The 21,292-nt window shown below is 32.6% G+C and overlaps 3 protein-coding genes across 10 annotated transcripts in view; 2 read left to right on the forward strand and 1 right to left on the reverse strand.

Annotated features, from left to right (window-relative positions):
• LOC107421599 (protein GIGANTEA) overlaps positions 1-4,438 on the forward strand; it is a 13,590-nt gene extending 9,152 nt beyond the window's left edge. For all 6 annotated transcript variants that reach the window (XM_025074678.3, XM_016030867.4, XM_060817224.1 and 3 more), the window contains 5 exons: positions 85-1,629; positions 2,481-2,549; positions 2,769-2,987; positions 3,671-3,763; positions 4,004-4,438. In XM_025074678.3, coding sequence (XP_024930446.3) covers positions 85-1,629; positions 2,481-2,549; positions 2,769-2,987; positions 3,671-3,763; positions 4,004-4,303 — 2,226 coding nt within the window. In that variant the 3' untranslated portion in view covers positions 4,304-4,438. The remainder of the gene's footprint in view (positions 1-84; positions 1,630-2,480; positions 2,550-2,768; positions 2,988-3,670; positions 3,764-4,003) is intronic.
• Positions 4,439-5,265: 827 nt separating this feature from the next.
• On the reverse strand, positions 5,266-12,299 carry LOC107421724 (UDP-rhamnose/UDP-galactose transporter 6). Its single transcript, XM_048475718.2, has 6 exons — positions 11,955-12,299; positions 9,670-9,918; positions 8,395-8,579; positions 8,096-8,296; positions 6,878-7,039; positions 5,266-5,833 (listed from the first exon to the last, which is right to left on the reverse strand). Exons 2-6 carry the CDS (start codon positions 9,797-9,799, stop codon positions 5,510-5,512), a joined length of 1,002 nt encoding a protein of 333 aa, XP_048331675.1. The 5' UTR covers positions 9,800-9,918; positions 11,955-12,299; the 3' UTR covers positions 5,266-5,509.
• Positions 12,300-16,773: 4,474 nt separating this feature from the next.
• LOC107421589 (uncharacterized) lies at positions 16,774-21,096 on the forward strand. Of its 3 annotated transcripts, none has more exons than XM_016030854.4 (3): positions 16,774-16,995; positions 17,922-18,539; positions 20,572-21,096. In XM_016030854.4, exons 2-3 carry the CDS (start codon positions 17,992-17,994, stop codon positions 20,582-20,584), a joined length of 561 nt encoding a protein of 186 aa, XP_015886340.1. In that variant the 5' UTR covers positions 16,774-16,995; positions 17,922-17,991; the 3' UTR covers positions 20,585-21,096. The 3 variants fall into 3 exon arrangements, with proteins under 3 accessions (XP_015886340.1, XP_015886339.1, XP_015886338.1); XM_016030853.4 differs by having other exon boundaries at positions 16,777-16,995; positions 17,917-18,539; positions 20,564-21,096; XM_016030852.4 differs by having other exon boundaries at positions 16,778-16,995; positions 20,564-21,096.
• The last annotated feature ends 196 nt before the right edge of the window (positions 21,097-21,292 follow it).

The raw sequence follows: 21,292 nt of genomic DNA on the forward strand, positions 1-21,292 counted from the left end.
CTCAATGTCTAAGAAAATCTTATTCCCAAAAGACAAAAAGCTTTACTTGAACGATGTTTCCATCTCAAGCATTATATTTTGCAGATAGAAGTACCTGCAGCTGAAGCAACTATTGAAGCTACAGCCCAAGGGATTGCATCGATGCTTTGTGCCCATGGTCCTGATGTTGAATGGAGAATTTGTACAATCTGGGAAGCTGCTTATGGATTAATTCCTTTGAGTTCCTCTGCGGTTGATCTTCCTGAAATCATTGTTGCCACTCCATTGCAGCCTCCAATTTTGTCCTGGAATTTATACATACCTCTCCTTAAGGTTTTGGAATATCTTCCTCGGGGAAGTCCATCAGAAGCATGTCTTATGAAGATATTTGTTGCTACAGTGGAAGCTATTCTTCAGAGGACTTTTCCATCGGAGTCTCCAAGAGAACAAAATAGAAAAACTAGGTACCTTTCCAGCATAGGGTCTGCCTCCAAGAATCTTGCTGTCGCAGAGCTTCGAACAATGGTTCATTCACTATTCTTAGAATCATGTGCCTCGGTAGAGCTTGCTTCACGTCTACTATTTGTTGTGTTGACTGTATGTGTTAGTCATGAAGCTCAGTCCAACAGAAGCAAGAAACCCAGAGTTGAAGAAAGTTTCCTACCTGATGAAATCATCGAGGACTTGCAAGACTTGTCTGATAAGCAGAGGGAGATCAAAAGTAGAAGGATGAAGAAACAGGGGCCTGTTGCAGCATTTGATTCTTATGTTTTGGCTGCTGTTTGTGCTCTTGCCTGCGAGCTTCAGTTGTTTCCCTTTATTTCTAAAGGAAGTAATCATTCACATTTTAAGAATGTAAAGAATGTGTCCAGGCCTGTCAAAATAAATGGATCTAGCAATGAAGTGCGGAGTAGTATTGATTCAGCAACTTCTCACACTTGCAGGATCCTAGCAATTTTAGAGGCACTTTTTTCACTGAAGCCATCTTCTGTCGGAACCTCATGGACTTACAGTTCAAATGAGATAGTTGCTGCAGCTATGGTTGCTGCTCATGTTTCTGAATTATTTAGACGGTCGAAGGCTTGCATGCATGCTCTCTCTGTCTTGATGCGATGCAAATGGGATAATGAAATACACACTAGGGCATCATCATTATACAACCTCATTGATATTCACAGCAAAGCTGTCGCATCCATTGTCAACAAGGCCGAGCCATTAGAAGCACACTTTATGCATACACCAGTTTGGAAGGATTCTCTTGTGTTTTTTGATGGCAGAAAACAAAATCAATTGGAAAATGGTAGATGCTTGAATTCTGGGCAGCCATCTGCCCCTCAAGTTAAGGATTCTACCCTTTCAGAATCGAAACTTATATCTGCGAGTACATCACATTCAAATGAAGGCTCAGGAAATGCCCTGGGTAAAGGTATTGCAAGCTTCCCAATGGATGCTTCAGATTTAGCCAACTTCCTTACTATGGACAGGCAAATGGGATTTAATTTCAATGCACAAATTCTCCTGGGGTCTGTGCTAGCTGAGAAACAAGAGTTATGTTTCTCTGTTGTTTCGTTGCTTTGGCATAAGTTAATTGCAGCTCCTGAAACCCAACCTACTGCAGAAAGCACTTCTGCTCAACAAGGATGGAGGCAGGTAAAACTTTTGTTTCTCATTTCTCTTGTAGTATTAGTCTTTCTTTTCTCTATCAAACTTGTGCAGCATTCAGATATTGTATATTTAAAATTAGCAAGTATAACGTTCTTCATGATAGTCTATCATTGTTATTGTTAGGAAATATCACCTCAATAGTTGATGTTACAGCAATATTCTTCTACCAGCAGTTATATGCTAAAAGAAAAGGGAGAATATTCTATATGTCTCTCTATTTCCATTACTATTTTTTTTTTCTTCTATATTTAAGGATTTTGAACATCCAATTCCGTTGAGGATGTGCTGATGCATTTTTCATGTACATGATGTGTAACAGGGAATTCAAAATATAAGATCACTGATAAAATCTAACTATGCTCTAGCTACTCAATAGGACCCAAGTAACATCATCCCACTGACAAAATCAAGGGTCTATATTCATTAGGGATGTGTATTCCTTCACCATGTCTATATAAATCTTCATTATTCTATATTCACTAGGGATATGTATTCCTTCACCATGTCTATATAAATCTTCATTATTAATACGTACTTATGAGCTGCATACTCATACTACCTCTATACGGTCTTCACATACAAAGACTTTTTCGTGCTTACATCTTCTAGTTGCTTGTATTTAAGGTTGTTTGGGTTTATATAGTACAATATTTGTATGCATGTATATATGATGTGTTCATTTAATTGCATTGTCATGCATATTAAAGTGTAAACGTGACGATATACCATTCAGAAACAGTCAATATGAAAAATGTATCTACATTTCATTCTGAATTACTGTTTATGTTTTTCATCTAAAATGTTGAATTTGACCAATGTTATTTTGGTATGTCTAGGTGGTTGATGCATTATGCAATGTTGTCTCAGCATCGCCAAAAAGGGCAGCCACTGCAGTTGTTCTTCAGGTCCAAATTTTGTTCTTCTTGTAATTGTCATCTGAAATTAATTTTTTCCTTTTCTGCTGCTGACTTGAACACTTTTTTCTAAATGTGATGCCATTTCTATATGAATGGCGTTCAATTTTTCTGGCTTTTGTTCAAATCAGTGGCTTGCTTTTAAGTTTTCATTTTTATTTCAACAACTTCATTTGTTTAGTCACTTTCATGGCCTTGAATGGTGATCAGGCGGAAAGGGAATTGCATCCTTGGATTGCCAAAGATGATGATCAAGGTCAGAAGATGTGGAGAGTCAACCAGCGGATTGTAAAACTGATTGTGGAACTGATGAGAAATCATGACAGCCCTGAATCGTTGGTAATTTTGGCAAGTGCATCAGATCTACTTCTACGTGCCACAGATGGGATGCTTGTAGATGGAGAAGCTCTTACGTTACCACAATTGGAGGTAATCTCTTCTAGAATTAGCTTTTGTTTTGCAGTGCCATGTCAAGTATACTAAAACAATTTAATGTCTTTATAAAGTTAAATTAACTTTAGTTATCTCTAATATCTATTAAGTCCATTATAGTTAACAATTCATCAAACATCTTCCGAAGCTTTTAGGCTTCCCTACATGAATCCCTTCTCGCCATTCAACTCCATTTTGCCACACATTTCTGTTGCATCTTTGACAACCATGTCCTTCCTAACTCTTTTTATTTTTATTTTTTTATTTTTTAAATCATTTTGATAAGAAACAAACTTTTATCAAAAGGTTGGACTAGCCTTCCTATCCACATACTTAGCACAAAAAAGAATAATAGATACGTACCTATAAAGACACAAAACAACCTTAAACATCAAGTTTGTAATCCATTAGAATAAAATCTCTAGAATCTTCTTAAGAGACCTTTCTCCAATGAGATTGACACCATAAAGAAATCTTTATGCGAGTGGCTTCATCCTTCTTCTTTCTTTCATTTGTCCTTAATGATCTTAATATCCTGAACTGAACATCATTTTATTGACTTCATGCTTCTCATTTGCCCAATATTTTGCACCAATATGCATGGACTGAATGCTTTGACCGTTCCCAATTTCCCATTAACTTTATCTCTTTATTGATTTCAATCTACTTGCATATGGCAGCTATTGGAAGCAACCGCTAGAGCTGTTCAGCCTATTTGCGAGTGGGGAGAATCTGGGGTGGCAGTTGCAGATGGCCTCTCAAATCTGTTGAAGGTAAAAGGATACCCTTGTTGATTCTCATTCTAGTTGGCTGTCGGTTGAATAAGAAATATGCTATGAACCCAATGCCATTTAGCTTGGAAACCTCATATTTCAGAACTAGTCAAGGCAAAGAGGAAAAGCAGAAAGAAAGAAGAGTGCTCCGTTTATTTTTCCTATGCTAAATCCTTTTCTCATGTGATATACCTGATTTTATTACCAAAAATGTGATACACCTGATTTTAATGCATGCAGTGTCGGCTGCCAGCTACCATCCGATGCCTTTCTCATCCAAGTGCCCATGTCCGTGCTCTGAGCACATCGGTTCTTCGAGATATTCTGCATTCAAGTCCGACTAAAACCAACTCAAAACCGCTGGAAATAAATGGTACCAATGGCCCTTTTTATCAGTATTTTAATCTAGAAGTCATCGACTGGCAGGTTGATATTGAGAAGTGTTTGACATGGGAAGCTCATAGTAGACTTGCTACCGGAATGTCTATTCAATTTCTTGATACTGCTGCCAAGGAATTAGGCTGTTCTATTTCTATATGACATAGCTTTTGGCAACTTGTTTAGGTGTATAACTTTCCAAAATGAGACTTGCACACAGATAAGTTATATTTTTGAAGTCTTTGAAAGATAGATATTTGCAGGCTAAGTAAATATTCAAATTCTGTTTTTCCACAATCTAATGCATTAGCACATCAACGTGAATTTTTTTTTTTTTTTTTTTTTTTTTTTGGAGTTGGGGGGTGGTGCTTTCATTGCAATCCGTGGTGTGATTATGTTTGTGAGAAAGTAGGCAGGGCCTGAAATGATAATTTGTGTTGTGATGTATAATATGATGGTTATGCTGATGATGGTAGTTTTGTATGTTAGCAGGCAAGCAACTTTGATCTTGGCAATTAGGTTGGTTCCTTTTATTTTTATTTTTATTTTTTTGACAGATTTTGGTAAAAGTAGTTAGAATCGGCTCCAACTATTCGGCCTCTTTATTTTCTTCTGGACTTAATTGAAAATTTTCGTTTTTGTTTTTCTTATTAACAAAAATACAATCATCCTTATCATATTAAAGTTCTATTTTTTTTTTTTTTTTCCTCGAGTAATCTCCAATCATTGCATCTCCAAAAAACAAAGCTAATCTAGTAACAGTTGCAAGGAAATAAAATCTTCAAAAAAATCCTTATTTATATTGCTGTGAGTTCATTGGAAAGCGGTCATACCCCAAAATATAAATTTCACTGGAAAAAGGTCATACTCCAAAATATAAATCCAATTTACATTGGATGTATTAGGTTCATTGGAAAAGTTATGGGGATTAAATTTATGTATATTTCAATTACATTAAAATGCCAGCATCTAAGACCAATGAAGGATTAACGTGTGGAATGAAATTCTTATTGACGTGTGTGTAAGTGCTTCCATTTTCCAATAAGGAGACAAAAAATTGTTCAATCTTCAGAGAAATTCTAGTCAAAGTAGCCGAGAGTGATATCATTGATGGACAAATTAGATTGAACAAAATCACAAAATAGAAAAAATAATTACTATGATTGTAACATTTGAGACAAAAATGTTTAATTCAATGGAATTTTCCCCTATTCTAATGTATCCAAATCCCACTAGGGATTGAATACCGTGGCAAGAAATTACAAAGCAAGGATGAAATTATCAGAAGAAATGGTGGTTTTGTAACCTTGAATGATTCAAAAATTTCCTGGAAAATCAGCCATTCTCTACTAATCCTTTAACGCGCACTTAAACTTTTGCATCATGTTCAGCTGATTCTGATCCGAGTTTTTGTTGTCTGCTTGTTGGGAGTGAGTGGCTCCTTCGCTCTTTCCCACCAGGCTTAGATGAGGCATTGCCATACCAAATCATCCCAAATACGGCAATAATCATGCCGAAAACTACATGCAGATTCAGTCCCTCCTTCCCAAAGAAAAAGAACCCCATGATCAAAACAAGAATAGTTTTCATATGACCGAGCACTTGAAATGAGACAGCAGTAAATCTGCCGATGCAGATGAACTGGCTGAGGTTGGTTCCTACTGCAATCGTGCATGATAGAAATATAAACATCTGTGGACAAAAATGCAGAACAATTTTGATCCCAGTTAAATAAAGATTTTTGAAATGAAAAGTAAAAATTCATTGCTTCAGAAAATTAAACTAATGCCACTTAAAAAGACAGACAAATGCAGCATTTTAAGATGACGTAGTGAAGCCCCAAAGGAACTTACAATCCAAACAAAGTGCTAAGGACAAACAGCAGAAAAAATTCATCCAAAACTTTGAATGTATAATGGAATGAGATACAACCAACCAAGCACCACCTATGTTTATTTGGCCAGACTAGCATTAAGCAGTTAAGAAAAAAGTGAGAGGAGAAAGTTTTGAGGTAATGGCTAAAAGCATCGAATATCAGATAATGAGACTAAGGTACTATGACTGAAACAACCATATTAGAGGGATGAGAATTTCATGCATTGAACGTACATGCAGTCCAACTATAACTCATACAGCCTTGCACCATATTACCTTCTTTACCATGATATTATGCTTTTAGCTTCATAAATACTATGAACAAAGCAATAATTGATTGCTTCAAAATCCAGCCTAGAGCAATAATTGCCTGCTTCAAAATCCAGCCTAACAATACCACTTAGGATAATTACTAAATGCACTTTGCAGGTACCCGTAACTCAAGTGAACAGGATAGGTTAGGTATTGATGGGGTATTGGATACAAAAAAACCACACATTGCTTGAAAGTATCAAATCTAGGACTTGAATGAAATATATTTTGCCACTGGGATCTCTCCTAAGAGACAAATAAAGCAGCAGCCTACCCCAAATCACTAATAATAATGCATAAAGATATACTTGTATCACAGAAGCACGAACAGATTTTAACCACATTAAACTATGACCAGCATGAACTAATTTACCCATGAAATCATATGAGCTATTCTCCTGAGACAGTGACCTTGTAATCAAACTTCTAAACTATCCACTTTGTGGCATGTATAATTAAGTTTCAGGCTAATGCAATTAAAGACTTTGTCCATGATTACACAACATATATATATCTCAGAAAACAACCAGAAATTGCTGTGAGACTTACCAGAGAGCCTATGTTATAGTCATAGTAGTCAACTCTGTTGTTTGTCAGACAATAGTCAAGAAAGGGGCCCAATACCAAGAGTGATGCAGCCTGGGCTGGTGCTGTATGTCCCAAGAGGCTGAAAGAACCAAGTGAATACTTCCGTTGGAGGTAGTGCACATACTGCAAACAAGGATTTGATTGAATTATGAGATAAATCACAATAAACAATAAAAATAGTATATGAGGAGGGAACTCCACTGGTTAGTTTATCAAGAAAAGGTTACAACATCTATCAACCATATTAAATTAGAAGGTATCTGAACTGAAGCTATAAATCAAATAATCATTCAAGGACAGAGATGCATTCATAAACCATTGTTATACGCAAACCTTTACACCTATCACATCTCTCGTTTTGGGCCTTTTTTTCATCTATATTTGGTTACACTAAACCCTTCAAGCTAAATTAATGATCCCAGTATACACTTATAAAAATTGGATTCCTTTCCACCTTTCTACCTTCTGCTTAAAAAGAGAAGCTTTTGGAAGAAATGGAGCATTGGAGGACAAGATAAGGGAGGCAAGGCAAGACAAACAAAAATATATTTAAAAAAAAAAAAAGATGCCATCCCCTAAAATAATAAAGGAGAGAGAGAGAGAGAGAAGGAAAATAGAAATGGAGAGAGAAAGACAGATAGATTAATAAGAAAAACAAAGAATTGTGGTATTTTCTGCATGGAATTTGTAGTGTTACTTATTTATCCATGAAAATAATATCAAACAATTTTCTATGCATGCACCTTTCCTCTTTCAGTGATCAAAAATCAAGTTCAAAACTTAAATCACACTGGTTTCAATTATGTTGGCTATGCATGAAATTTTTCAGCCTCAGCCAAAAAATTTATTACCAATGAGGAAAAGAAAATAAAAAGGGGAATGCTTACCTAATAATATTCATAACAATTACATAATATGTATACAAATCACAAGCAAAACTAGAAACCTCTCCTCCCCCCTCCCCCACACCACCCCACCCCACCCCACCCCCAAAAAAAAAAAAAAACAATATATATATATATATATATACCAGGAGATTATAAAATTTGATAACTAAATACTCTAAAATTCTAGCAAAAAAGAAAAACATTTAATATACATAACAGATAGCCAATAACAATCGCCCGTGGCTTGTTGATGTGCAAAAAAAGCACGATATGTTAAGGAATGTCAACTTACATACTGTTGCAATGAAGTGCTCCACACAGCAACGAAAGCAGCAATGAAGCCTCTAGCATTGACACTCACATCAGTGACAGTGCAAACACCAACACCTATAAGAACAACTCCTATGCTTAGCTTTGTGTCTCTTGAGTAACGGATCTTGTCAAGAACAACTTCCAACAAACAGGATACAGGGATCATGCTCAGCTTTGCAATCTGCCAATTTATATTGTAGAAAATGTAGCATCCATAAATTTTCCAATTGATCAACAGCATAAATAATTAAACCAAATTGCACCACCTCCTAATAATACCTGATAGAATCCCACAGAATTCCACATTAGACTAACATTCATCCCAACAATAGAGAAGTTAGCAAAGACAACAAATTTTAGAAGCTCTGCCACAGGTAGATGAGAGGCTTGGATGTATCCCATCCATCTTAGGACAGTTGTCATCAAAGTTGTTGTAGCAAAATGTAAACCAGTTAACGTTGTAGCTGCAAAGGAATATATTTATTATGAACTGTAATAGAAACAAACAATGAGCAGCATCCTTATAGCCATAAAAGTTTCTAAATTGCGTACTTAATGAAAATAAAATAAATAATTATGAAATCAGAGGTAATAAAATACAGCCCATCAAGATCAACCTTCTCCAACTACACCAATGATTTTAAGGAGAACTGTATACCCGTCAAGACATTTCCATTTGAATCAAATGAACAACTGTTCTATAAGTAGATATCAAATGTTTCTACTATTACTATTTCAGTTCATGTCATGTTTACTACACCTCAACTGTTTGCCACCTTATTATGCAAATAAAGCTGCTCCAGCTAGTTGACTGTTTACCATTTATCATTAGAGAATCTCCTAGGGATAATCAACTAGAAAGTGTTTTTTTTATTTTTATTTATTTATTTATTTATTTTTAAGTAATAAAGTAGAAAGGTTACTACAAGACCTTTTGTTGTATATAAATGTTGGCTAGTGCCCTTTCAGCTCTAACTGCTCAAACATAATTCACCTAAAACAGTCATTCCTCTGATCGTTGCAAAATAATGCTCAGGCAAAAGTCATGAGCCATGACTTTATCACACAATAATCAACAGTAATCAAAAGCTAACACTTAGTTAAATTTTAATTTTTTTTGTGTCGTAGCACTAAAAAATGAACATCCTTTTCCGATAGGCACTTAATGAAATGTGAGGGAGATTAATTGTAATTGAAAAGTAAGGTCCAATTGAAATCTGAGAGGGATAACTTGTACCAGAAACATAAGAGGCATGTCTGCAAAAGGCAAAAATAGATGGGCTTAATTTGAAATTTATCCAGTTAAAAATGTCCTCAAAAATGACAATTAACTGTATTCTTTCTGAAAATGGAATCAAGAAGGTCAAAGAAAACAAGGAAGAAGAAAGAAATGAAAAATAGGGTCAGAGAAAAAGGAAGAAATGTGGCAAGCATTGGCAATAGAAACAAACAGAAAAGACAGTATAAAGAATAAAGTATCGATACTTTATAGACTGCACAACAGGGAAAGCAGAATAATTAAAGAAATTTGAGTGAATATAAAACAGAATTTACCAAAACTGAAGCCATATGTAGCCATTAGAGCTTTATTGACAATTATTATTCCAACGGATGTGACAACATTGAACATCCATGCGGCTGCATCTACTGCTGCCTTCTTTTCTGCCTTGCTAGCTGGAGCCATTTTTTTTATATTTCTAAAGTTGAATTGTAAAGTTCTTTATCCCTCAGCCTCCACAAATAAATTCATCCATATCCATAAGAAGTCCAAAAGTATCACCAGGTTTAGAGAGGAAAAATACTCTAGAAAGAAAAAATGGAACAAATTAGATAAGAAATATTGCAAGAAATGAAGGCTATCAAAATTTTAACTACAAAGGAGACTTTGATACCAAAAGTCAGACAATTATTGAACCATATATACAATCTTCAAGAGAAAAAAACCATTTAATATTGAAGATGAAACTTCCTATACATGAGGTACATAACACCGGTATCAATGGATATTAACTTAAATATTATATAACTCAACATGTGAAATGCAAGACCTACAACTAAAAGTAGTGGCTGTGTACTCATCTAGCACTCCATTAAAATTGGTGCCTTCACCATCTTCATGACCCTCATCAACCTCAATATTTATTTTCTTATCTCTTGTCTAATCTTTTTTTTTTTTTCGGTAAATGAATGATTACGATTTATATTCCCCCTTCCACCAAAAACCACATTAAATTTTCCGAACAAAAAACAAATTTGCTAGAATATTTGTAGGTCAATTCCAAATGATTACAATAAATCAGAAAAAGAGATGAATTTTGACAAATCAACTTCCTTTAAAATTCTTAAATTGTGTTGATCTAATTATGTGTATAATAAATAATATATTTACATATATACATGTATATAGACCAGCATTTATTATTCAAGTAATTTATCCATGTCGTATCCACATGCATATTTTCTTTTGTACTTAAACTATGCATCTATGATGATGCTTCATAACTTTTAATATTCAAACCGTCGGATCAGGAAAGTAATTATTAAGAGTATTGAAACTCAACAGAAAGCCATTCAGTTTTATAGGAAGCCATTCAGTTTTATAGGCTTTTGTAATTTAGGTAAGTGATGCATATATTATTCTCATTTTTCCAAGAAGTGAGAGAAGCCATGTAATTAGTGTAGAAATACCACTTATTTCAAAAGCTTAAGCTGATGGAATGTGGGCTTTTATTTCATTTTATATTTTTCTCTAACACTCTCCCTCACATGTAAGTCCGCCTTTTTTAGGTTTCTTTTTGGCTCTTTACATGTATTTTTAATTCTTTGGGTGGAGTTGTTGAATTTTAAGCCTAGGACCTCTTAGATCTCTGGCTCTGATACCATGTAGAAATACCACTTATTCCAAAAGATTAAGATGATGGAATGTGGGCGTTCATTTCATTTATAGTTTTCTCTAACAATTAGGCCGTGTTCCCATTTCACTATGCTTCTGTTGAAATAACTTAACTTCACTCATATCAGGAGCAAAATTTTTGTTTAAAAATAATAAACATTAGTAAGTTGGCGAGCCTCAAGTAAGGACAAGGACAATATGAGAGTTTTAAAATGTGGACTTGCTTCGTGGCCATTATTGGTAATTTAAAATAAAGGCTCAATCCAATTGAGCAACCATGAATCTAAGTTCTCATTTTAAAATTCTCAAGGTCGTTCAGACTTTAATGCCCAATTAACTTTTAACACTTTATCATATAATTCATGACCACAATCAATATAATTTGTTCAATTTATCAAATCTCACTACCATGTTGACAGTTTAGAATATTTAACATTTCTTTCCAAGCAAATCAATATATTGCAAATTTATTCTACTAGTCAGTGAATAATAATAGAACACAAGTTGTATGAAGTATCAAACCCAAATCCTACTCCTCGTGTCATGATTCTTACTTATTGGGGAAAAAAAAAAAAAAAAAAACCACCACTAATTTTAGCCTTTTGGCCAAAGCTTTCTTTTTAACAAAGAACATCAACATAAAAGAAACGAAAGCCAATTAAAATGCATAACCATAATGTAATGCTCACTAATCAGAGAGACCCCCCAAGAAAGGTAAACTAATTCCAAATCAGATCTAAATGCCCAAATTGGATCCCAAAACCAACCCCAAAAAAAAAAAAAAAAAAAAAATCTCATTACTGAACCCAATTAACCAACTTTAAGACAGATCTGCTTTCAAAATCATACCAATTCAACGGATCACAGTTTCCACAGTATCACAAAGTACGTTAAAAATAAAAATAACCCAAAAAAAAAGGATTTCCAAAACCATAAAGAAACGTACCGCGGAAAAGCAAGCAAGCAGGAAAAAGAGAGAGAGAGAAAGGTATGTTGGTGGGGAGTGTATATATGAGAATGTATGAGATAGCTGCGAAAATGAATGGAAACCCAGAAATGCGGTGCGTTTGATGGGCCTGTGTATCGGGTGCAAATAGTGGAAAGTGAGAGAGAGAGAGAGAGAGAGAGAGAGAGAGAGAGAGAGAATGGAAATTTGGAAGCTTGGTTTTGCTGCGTTGCGTTGTTAAAAGTTTTTAGCTTTGGCAATGCTTTTTTCCTTAAGATTTGGAGAGAGAGAGAGAGAGAGAGAGAGAGAGTATATTTGTGTATGATTCCGTTAGACAATGCAGAGCTCGTGGAGGTACGTTGCCGCCAGCCAATAGTCAACTCGGATGTTTTTAGGCCTTTCATTTTCACTTTCTTTTTCTTTCAAAAATCAATCTTTATTTTTTTTTATACATTTTTATTTTTTATTTTTTTTAACATTGATTATTATTATTAATGGGTTGATTTGATAAATATTAATTAGTTATACTTAATATGATTTTCTTTCGTATTAAAAAGCTAAATTGTAACAAATTGAATTATAATGCAGTATATAAATCTTATTTAGACTTTATCACTAATAATAATAAATAATATTTCTTGAATTGTTATCTCCTAGATATAGCCTATCTTGAGTTTGAATTTTTATATTTTTAAAAATCTTTATATATGATTTTGTCTTCCTATGTTCAACATAGATTCAAACTATGGTTTCAGCCCAAAAATAAAAAATAAAAAAAATTCAAACCACAGATTTTTGTTTATAACAAATAGTGCTTAATTCTTAGGCTGCCTTATAGAAACTTTCTATATCTTTTCAATTTTGTGAACCTCTATTTTTTCTTTTTTCTTTCTTTTTTTTTTAGTATCTTTTATTGCATTTCCTATCATTCATACCCATTATAAATATTAATAATTACAAATCGAAAAAAATCTCATAGAAAAAAAAAAATTCAAAGCATCATCAAATTTTTATGTCTAGATGTTTTGTTTTGTATTTAATTTTAGGTTTTAACATAACAATTTAATTTGAAAAGCAGTTATAAGGTATATATAAATCAGAGAAGAACAAAAAAATATGTCGGTTTCAGGATTCTTTAAAAAATTATTTAAAATAACTAAAACAAAAATGCTTAAGAGAATGCATTAATTATTCACCAAAAAAAGAAAATGCATTAATTGGTAAATTAAAAACTATCAAATAGTCCAATAAAGTGACCAAAATCATAGACAGGCAGAAAGTCATTGGGCTCCTTTTGAGATAAAGGTTGGGCCTTTAAGTTTGTGTTTGCCTAGGATAGTTTTAGGTCCACAACCCACGACCTCTCTCTTTGGTAATTTTTATTTTTTTAAAATATTTGTTGAAGTAGTAGCAATAATAATAATTAATATTCAGAAAAAAAAAAAGAAAAAAAAAAGGGAAATATGGGTGATGATTAGTATGGCGCATGCAAAGCAGAAACTCATGCATTCATTCGGCAACCCAAAAGAAATAAATAATGTTATAGCGTGCAGAATGTTCTATTTTTTTATTTTTTTATTTTTTTTGACTTTTAATTGCAAATTAATTTATTGAATACCAAGTTGTCAGGACAATTCAGTAGTAAAATTTTCTCGACAATTAATTTGGGTTCAAATTCTTCATACCTTTAATATATTTATATTAAAAAAAAAGTATGTATAACTTTATTCAATGGTAAAAATCTTATTTGTAAAAGTTTATTAAAGCATCACATTGTTATTTTTTAGATAAAGAAATTTAAACCCGGACTTACTGTTTAGAAAATATTAAACTTAGTCAATGAACTACTTCCGGCAGAACATGTATCAGAACTTAAAAGTGCAAGAGGAGGATTTGAATTTGAGATGAATTTAATAAAGGGAACCACTAAATAGTTGGGTAAATGGTGATGAATGATCTGAGATCATTCCTCCAACATCATATTGAAAATCATTGGAATGGGCCATCTTCCAGTCTCCATTAATGTCTATATTTATTGTTTTAGCTCTTATCTTTTTGAATTTTCTTCCATTTCTGCCATGGATATACCAGCCTTGTTGACAAGTCCAAGCTACAAAGGCTGCCAATATTTGCCTCCAAAATTTTTAATATTATTTGTTTTTTTTAGAAGGAAATATATTTAACATGCATGAATAGGGTCTTTTTTTTTTTCCTTTTTTTTTTTTTGGGCTTTTAGGGTAATGTTATATATATTGATTTTTGTATCTTGTATTAATTTTTGCTATTATGAATGGTTTAATTGACTTGAATTTACCAATAAGTTTGATTTTGAACTTAACCGAAATGAAATAATAACACACATTAATTTGGCATTTAAAATTTAACAAAATAATTTGGTGACTTTAACATTATTTAAGTAGTTATATGTGTCTAAAATGAAATTGTACCGTGTGTCAATTTCTTTATTACAAAAAAAAAAAAAAAGTATATTTTATATATATATATATTTTTTTTCTCTTGGCTCTTAGTTACCTATTCTCTCTCATCACAAATTTGATCAATTTTTTTTTTTTTGTCTTATTGCAGATTTAAGTCCAAATATTGATCAAATTTTAGTAAATTAAGTCCATGTGATTGTAATGGCGTGGGTTCCACATCAAAATGACAATGAAAAATACCTGTCTACTTCTTTGTCTTACTGATTTTTTTTTTTTTTTAATTTTTATCTTTTACGGCTTGTTTGATGTTGACAGTTGCATGGGGAAATTAAAGACACATGAAATACAAAAATAATGTAATTCGTGAAAAACGTAGAAACTGGATTTCACACATTTAATTAAACAAATTAACTAAATTATTTGATTTATAAGAACTTATAAATGTTAATTATCAATAATTAATAGGTTATTTGCATCTATGCCTCTAACTAAGACCTATCTTACAAATTGCCCCATGGATTATGAAATTAGCAGCAAAACCTTTTTGATTTTTCCAAATAGTGGTCTATGAGAATATCTGTTTTATATAATATTGGAAAGAGTTGACAAAGGCAAAATAAGCATTTTAAAATGAAAAAAATTACACTTTTTTTCTTTTTCTTTTTTTATTTTCCAACGATAAAAATTAGAAATCATTGGAAGTTAGAAGGAACCTATTTTTTATTTTTTATTTTTTTTAAAACTTTTGGGTCATGTTACTTATATTATTAATCCAAGGCTTTGTGTGGTATTATTGTAGATTATCAAATAATCAACTTCAACTATAACAAAAAAATAATCAGCTGTAACTCTTTGGTAAATTATATTGACAAAAATGCTATGAAGTATAAAAATTATAAAATAAGTATTTGATAATCTATAATATAAGGGACATAAACTCAGAACTTACAAGAGTGTGGATGTGAAAGTATATACTGTTAGGTCAAAAATTAAAAGAAAATAAGTTTAAAAAAAAGAAAAAGAAAATTGTCAGGCTTACTCAATATCAATATTAGTGAGACGTAAAAAGAAAAATTTAGATGTCCCACACACCCATGGTGGGATGTGTATTCATCCAATAAAAAAAATCCCATATATTACATAAAAACCAACCAATTCCCAATAAACATTTGTACTCTTTCATATACTCATGACCAAGTCAACATCTTTATTAAGTTATATTTTAGTAATTTTCCAACTTTCAAAAAGCTGCAGAAAGAGACCACTTTGTAAAAAACATATTATGAAGTTAAAGCACTATTCAATTAATAACTGTCTGGTTAAAGTTGTCAAAGAGTTATTATTATTATTATTGTTATTGTTTTTTTTTTCAAGGATTATAGTATATTAATTAAAAAGGGAGAAAATTTTCTCTTTACCTTAATCTAATCAAACTTTGATTTAAAAAAAAAAAGAAGATCAAACTCTAGAATTTGAAGGTGCATTTTTTCAGTAATTTTATTATTAAATTAAGTTAATGAATATAAAGATATCAAAGTCGGAATAACATAAACAAACACTTATTTTTATATACTTTAACAATTAATTTACAAAATACCATATATTATTGTGCCTATAAAATAAATTATATCAAAGTTAAGTAATATCCAATTACTATGAATCTCTATTTCCAAAAAAAAAAAAAAAAATTTTTTTATGAAACTTTAGAAGGAATACCAAAAGTCAACTTCACAAACATTTTTTTTTTTAAATGCATATATCATATTAGTTTTCTAATTTAAAAAATACCATATTTTTATTCGTTTCTATTTCTAATAAGTACATAAACTAAAACTGCCATTTTATTATTATCTTTTATTGGTAATACTTCAAACTTCAAAGGGTCTTTTTCAATTGAAGTAATGATTGCCCTATTTGTAAAATGGATCAAAGCGACCTATCTTTAAAGAACTTCTTAAATAACATAAAATTAAGCACTAATAAATTATATGACAAGTATATAGCTCCTAAAACCCATATCTATATTTGAAAAAGAAAATCCTATGATTAGTAAAATTTAACTGAAAGAAGAAAAAGTAAAAAAGAATAAAGAATAAACTAGGAGCAGCAACGGGCAAGAAAAACAAAAGCAAGCTTTCTCTTTTTACTTAAGCAATTGGTATTAATTTATGATTTTAAATAATATTAAATGCTTTATTTTACACAAAATACCATACTTCCAACTTTTCTTAAAGTGAGAGAAGAACCAAAAAAATAACAATAAAATATATATATATATATTTAAAAAAAAAAAAAAAGAAAACAAAGAAGGGCCCATCGCTATCATGCGCCCTGAGAGTCACAGTCCCTATCTTTCTTTAAATAATTCGAACCATCAGCAAGCACATCTTTTTCTTTTCTTATTTTCTTTCTTTTTTATAATTTTTTGGTCTTCGCTCCCCAATCCAATTCCTCGCCGATTTTATTTTTATCTTTTTTCTTCTTCTTTAAAAAAACGGCGATCGGAGACTTTGCAGTCGCCGCTTCAACGACCCACTGCCGCCGACACCATCTTATCGGAGATCTCTTTGTCGTTGATTCGTAGGTTTTGAATCACTATCAAGGTAATTACCAATTTTATTTTCTTTGACCTGGTTTTCTGTTTGGTTCACGAGAAATCGATGGAAAACTGAAGAAGACTTTTTTTTTTTTTTTCATTTTTGTTTGGAGAATGTGGAAAATTAGCTCAATTATGTGAACCAGTTTGTTTTTGAAGTTCTGATTGACAGAATTTTGAGATTCGGGATTTAAATTTACCATTTCTATTTTATCTTTTCCATTTTTATTTTATTTTTTATTACAAGAAAAGTTATTGCAGTGTGTGAGAGTTGCGGCATTTTAGCTTTTAATATTTTCCCTCAAAATAATATGGAAGGAGTGGAAAAAAAAGTTAGGTGTTGAATTTAATGGGAAAGTAGTGTCTGAATGAGAAATTATTATACAAGTAATAATAGGTGTTGTTTAGGAGGAATGGTGGTCTACTCTTAAATGGATTCTCAATTGAGATCAAATCTATAGTTAGTTTCAAACTTTGAACCTCTCCACCAATTTCTTTTTTTTTTTTTTTTCGTTTTTGTTTTTGTTTTTGTTTTTTTTTTTTTTTAAAGCTCTCTATAATATTGATAAGCTCTCTCTCTGAAATGGAACTTAGAGAAGCATTTTTGTGGTATTTGATTCTCCATGGCGTTAAGTATTTCTGTTAATAACCTCTTTGTATTCTTAGTAATGGGTACCTGATAAGTAGTTGGCCGTCTAACTGAAATTGAAGGTGTATATTTTCCGGACTTTGTATTGGTTTTGAAAAATCTGGTCAATTTAAACTAAAGTTTTAGTGTGTAAGAATATATATATATATATATATGTTTTAATTCTCTTAACAAGTCTTCAAACTATGTTTGAGGAACTGATTTGTGTTAGGTAAATTCTTAAGTGTTAAATTGCTAATTTGGATAGCTATTCTAATAATGCTTTATTGATGGATGAAGGACAGTTCGCTTGGTTCTTCATGGGGAGGTAAACTGGATAGAACATATTCCATGGTGTCCAGATGAGCAGAACTGATGTTATTGGCAGTAGAAGGAGGAGGATTCTTCTCTTCTTCGGCTTCTGGGTATAGCAAAGGTCTGACCCTTCTTCTCTTGGGTCAGAAGAACGAAGATAAACCCATGAGAGTTTCGCCGTGGAATCATTACCAGTTGGTGGACCAAGAATCTGACCCTGACCTCCAGCTGGCTTCCACGAAGAACAGACTTGCCCGCGGCTGTGCTTCCTTTGTCTGCTTTGGTCGCACTTCCGCTGGGCTTGACACTCCATCTCCTCTTAAAGTTGGACCTGCCCAACAACAGGATGTCTCGCCAGGGTCTCTTGTTTCCGATAAGGGCACAGATCAGACGGCTGATCATGATGATGGTGATGCAAGAAAGGTTGCTCTTAAGAGTAGCTTGAAGAAGCCATCAAATAGTACTCCTGCTTCTTCCAACACTGCTAATGAGTATACAGCACTGGGTGACACAGGAAGGAATATCCCTGCTCCTAATGAAAGAAGAAAAGTTCAATGGACTGATACTTGTGGGAGTGATCTTGTTGAGATCAGGGAATTTGAGCCCAGGTGTGCAATTGATTATTAGATATTATATTGATTTCCATTTATTACTTAGGTTTATTTATATTATATACCATTGTCTGCATCAACTTCACTTTCTAAAATTTCTTTCGCTGCCTAAACAAGCATGATCAGATCTTACATTATAAATTTATTTTATTTTTTTAAATTTTTAATTTTTTATTGTGGTGAGATTTAGAATTTATTGGAGTTCAAAATTTAGGAGACAGTCTTTGGTTGAGTTTGTTGTATTTTTATCAGATGCTTACCATATTGAGTGTCCCAGTCCATTGGGATATGATTTGTATTTTAAAGGAAGTCTATTAGGAAATGGTAGTTTTAAGAGTTTAGATATATGGTCTTTATTTTCCAAGATTAAAAATGGAATCTCCATGTATTTTGATTATATTGGGTATTCTTGAGGAACAGTTAACTTTCACTGTACAATTTCGAAAATCTCGACTTTCTTGACACTTTGCAACTCCAACTTTTTAAGCTTCCATTATCCAGTTGAAACATAGAACCCTCAATATCTTCTTTATTTTTAGGACCCAAAGGTACCCTTCAAAAATAATCAATTTTTAGAACTAGACATTGCCCAGAATTTCCAGCATTTAGCTTTTTCAGATCATCTGGCTTTTACCCTTTCACTTATCTTTTAATAAACCTTGACTTCTTTTGCCATTACTGGCCTACCCTTCAAATTCTACAATCAACCTAAGAAAATATAAACCAGTTTTCTAATCTGTCCTACGTCAGTTGGCTCTGACATAAAGTATGTTTTGGTCCTGAAATCTTCAATCTTTTTGGTGAAAACCATGTTTCTAGGTGTGTGCTCAAATTCAATAATGTCGTATTGAGGCACTTAAGAAAAGATGACTTACAAAAGCATGAGAATTTTAGGTCATATTAATAATAGTTTGTCTAAGTTGGAAGAGATCAAAACGGTTTGTTGTTATAGCTGCTCTTTTGGGTGAGAATTCAACCAAGAAGACTTACAAAAGCATGAGAATTTTAGGTCATATTAATAATAGTTTGTCTAAGTTGGAAGAGATCAAAACGGTTTGTTGTTATAGCTGCTCTTTTGGGTGAGAATTCAACCAAGAAGACTTACAAAAGCATGAGAATTTTAGGTCATATTAATAATAGTTTGTCCAAGTTGGAAGAGATCAAAACGGTTTGTTGTTATTATAGCTGCTCTTTTGGGTGAGAATTCAACCAAGAAGCTGCTCCACCATAATCAAATTCCTGTTGTTCAACCTTATGATGAACAAGTTGAAGAAAATCAAGCATTATGTGGAAGTCCCACAATACATAGGCAATTATGATGAACTAGGACTTGACCCTGTAATGGTAGAAGTGTGCTATCCAGAAACTAAAAGCACAATTTATTTTGTTTTTGACCATGTGACCGTCTGGATACATCCGAAAATGCTAGTCAATTATCAAATGTTTCCAACAACAGTCGAGTGAATATTCAAACAAATTCCTTTTGTCAACAATATTTTTCATTTTTACCGCCAACATGAAATAGATATCTAGTTAGATTAGTGGAAATAAAGAAGTTCTAATGGCATGTTCAGATAGCTTCTATAAATTGTTTGAGGAAAATAGTATAAAACAATCTCGGTTGTTTTCAGTAGTTTATGATTTCCAAGCTAAAGACAAAAATAAATTTTGAACATAATTTCGATGCTTCCTAAATTCGTCTGTTTTCTGGAATTCTTTATAAAAGTCTTCAGTTAACTTCTTTGTCAAGCATCCAGTGTTGGTTATTTTTTGGACATATCAAAGTGTTCAAGTTCCAATATAGTTGTTGATTTTTAGTACAGACAGCTTGCAATATTCATTTCTTCCCCATTTTTTCTTGTTTCCTGATCATACATAAATATATATATATATATATATATATTTTTTTTTTGAGATAGAAGATTAATTTGATTGCAGTTGTTTCTACTCCTCTCTTTCCCTTTTGTTCTAATTTTTGTTCAAATATTATGCTGAGATGGAAATAATATCCAATTTGGTAGTGAGGCAGATGCATCGGATGATGACTTTGACAGTGGGAATGAAAGAAGTTGTTCATGTGCAATTATGTAGCTTGTGGCTTTACTTGCGAAGAATTTGTACTCGGCCTCTCTGTTTTTTCGTGCGATGATGCCATCAGTTTAAGTTACAGCCATGGGAAGCTTGGTCACTCGTTTCCGGGAGAAGAAAAGGTGGGATTTTTCTGAGTAACAAAAAGGATACCAGCATAGCAAGGAGTTGCCCAGCTCTTGGCAGGGTCGTCAGAATGATCATTTATATGTTTATATTCGGTTGCTGCAGGTTTCAATTTTGTCACTCAAAAGGCTTGTGGCCATTTTACTTCATTTTGTTAAATTATTCTTATCGTTCTTGTGTGACTGCACCTGTCCATTGTTTTTATGTTAATTAATGTGCTAATTTTTTTTTTTTTTCTTCGTCTTTTTTGTTGAGATCATTCTGAGGATACTTTGAAATTTGCTCTTCTCCTGAATATGTAGAGTATCATAAAGATCATAGTATTAAAGTCTGTTTCTTATTTTCTGATTCTATGAAAATATAAAGATCCAAGAAAAACTGGTACCATGTTAAATTTGAGGGCATGGACTCGGTTCTTTGGGGCACTGGAAAACTTTCAACTAGCAAGTTGGAGAATCTCCCTTGCATAATTCTTTAAAAAAATTTTTGATCAGAAAAATATAGAAAAGGAAATGGAGAATGATAAATGATGAAAA

The sequence above is a fragment of the Ziziphus jujuba genome, chromosome 5, assembly GCF_031755915.1.
Source record: "Ziziphus jujuba cultivar Dongzao chromosome 5, ASM3175591v1".
Classification (NCBI taxonomy): domain Eukaryota; kingdom Viridiplantae; phylum Streptophyta; class Magnoliopsida; order Rosales; family Rhamnaceae; genus Ziziphus; species Ziziphus jujuba.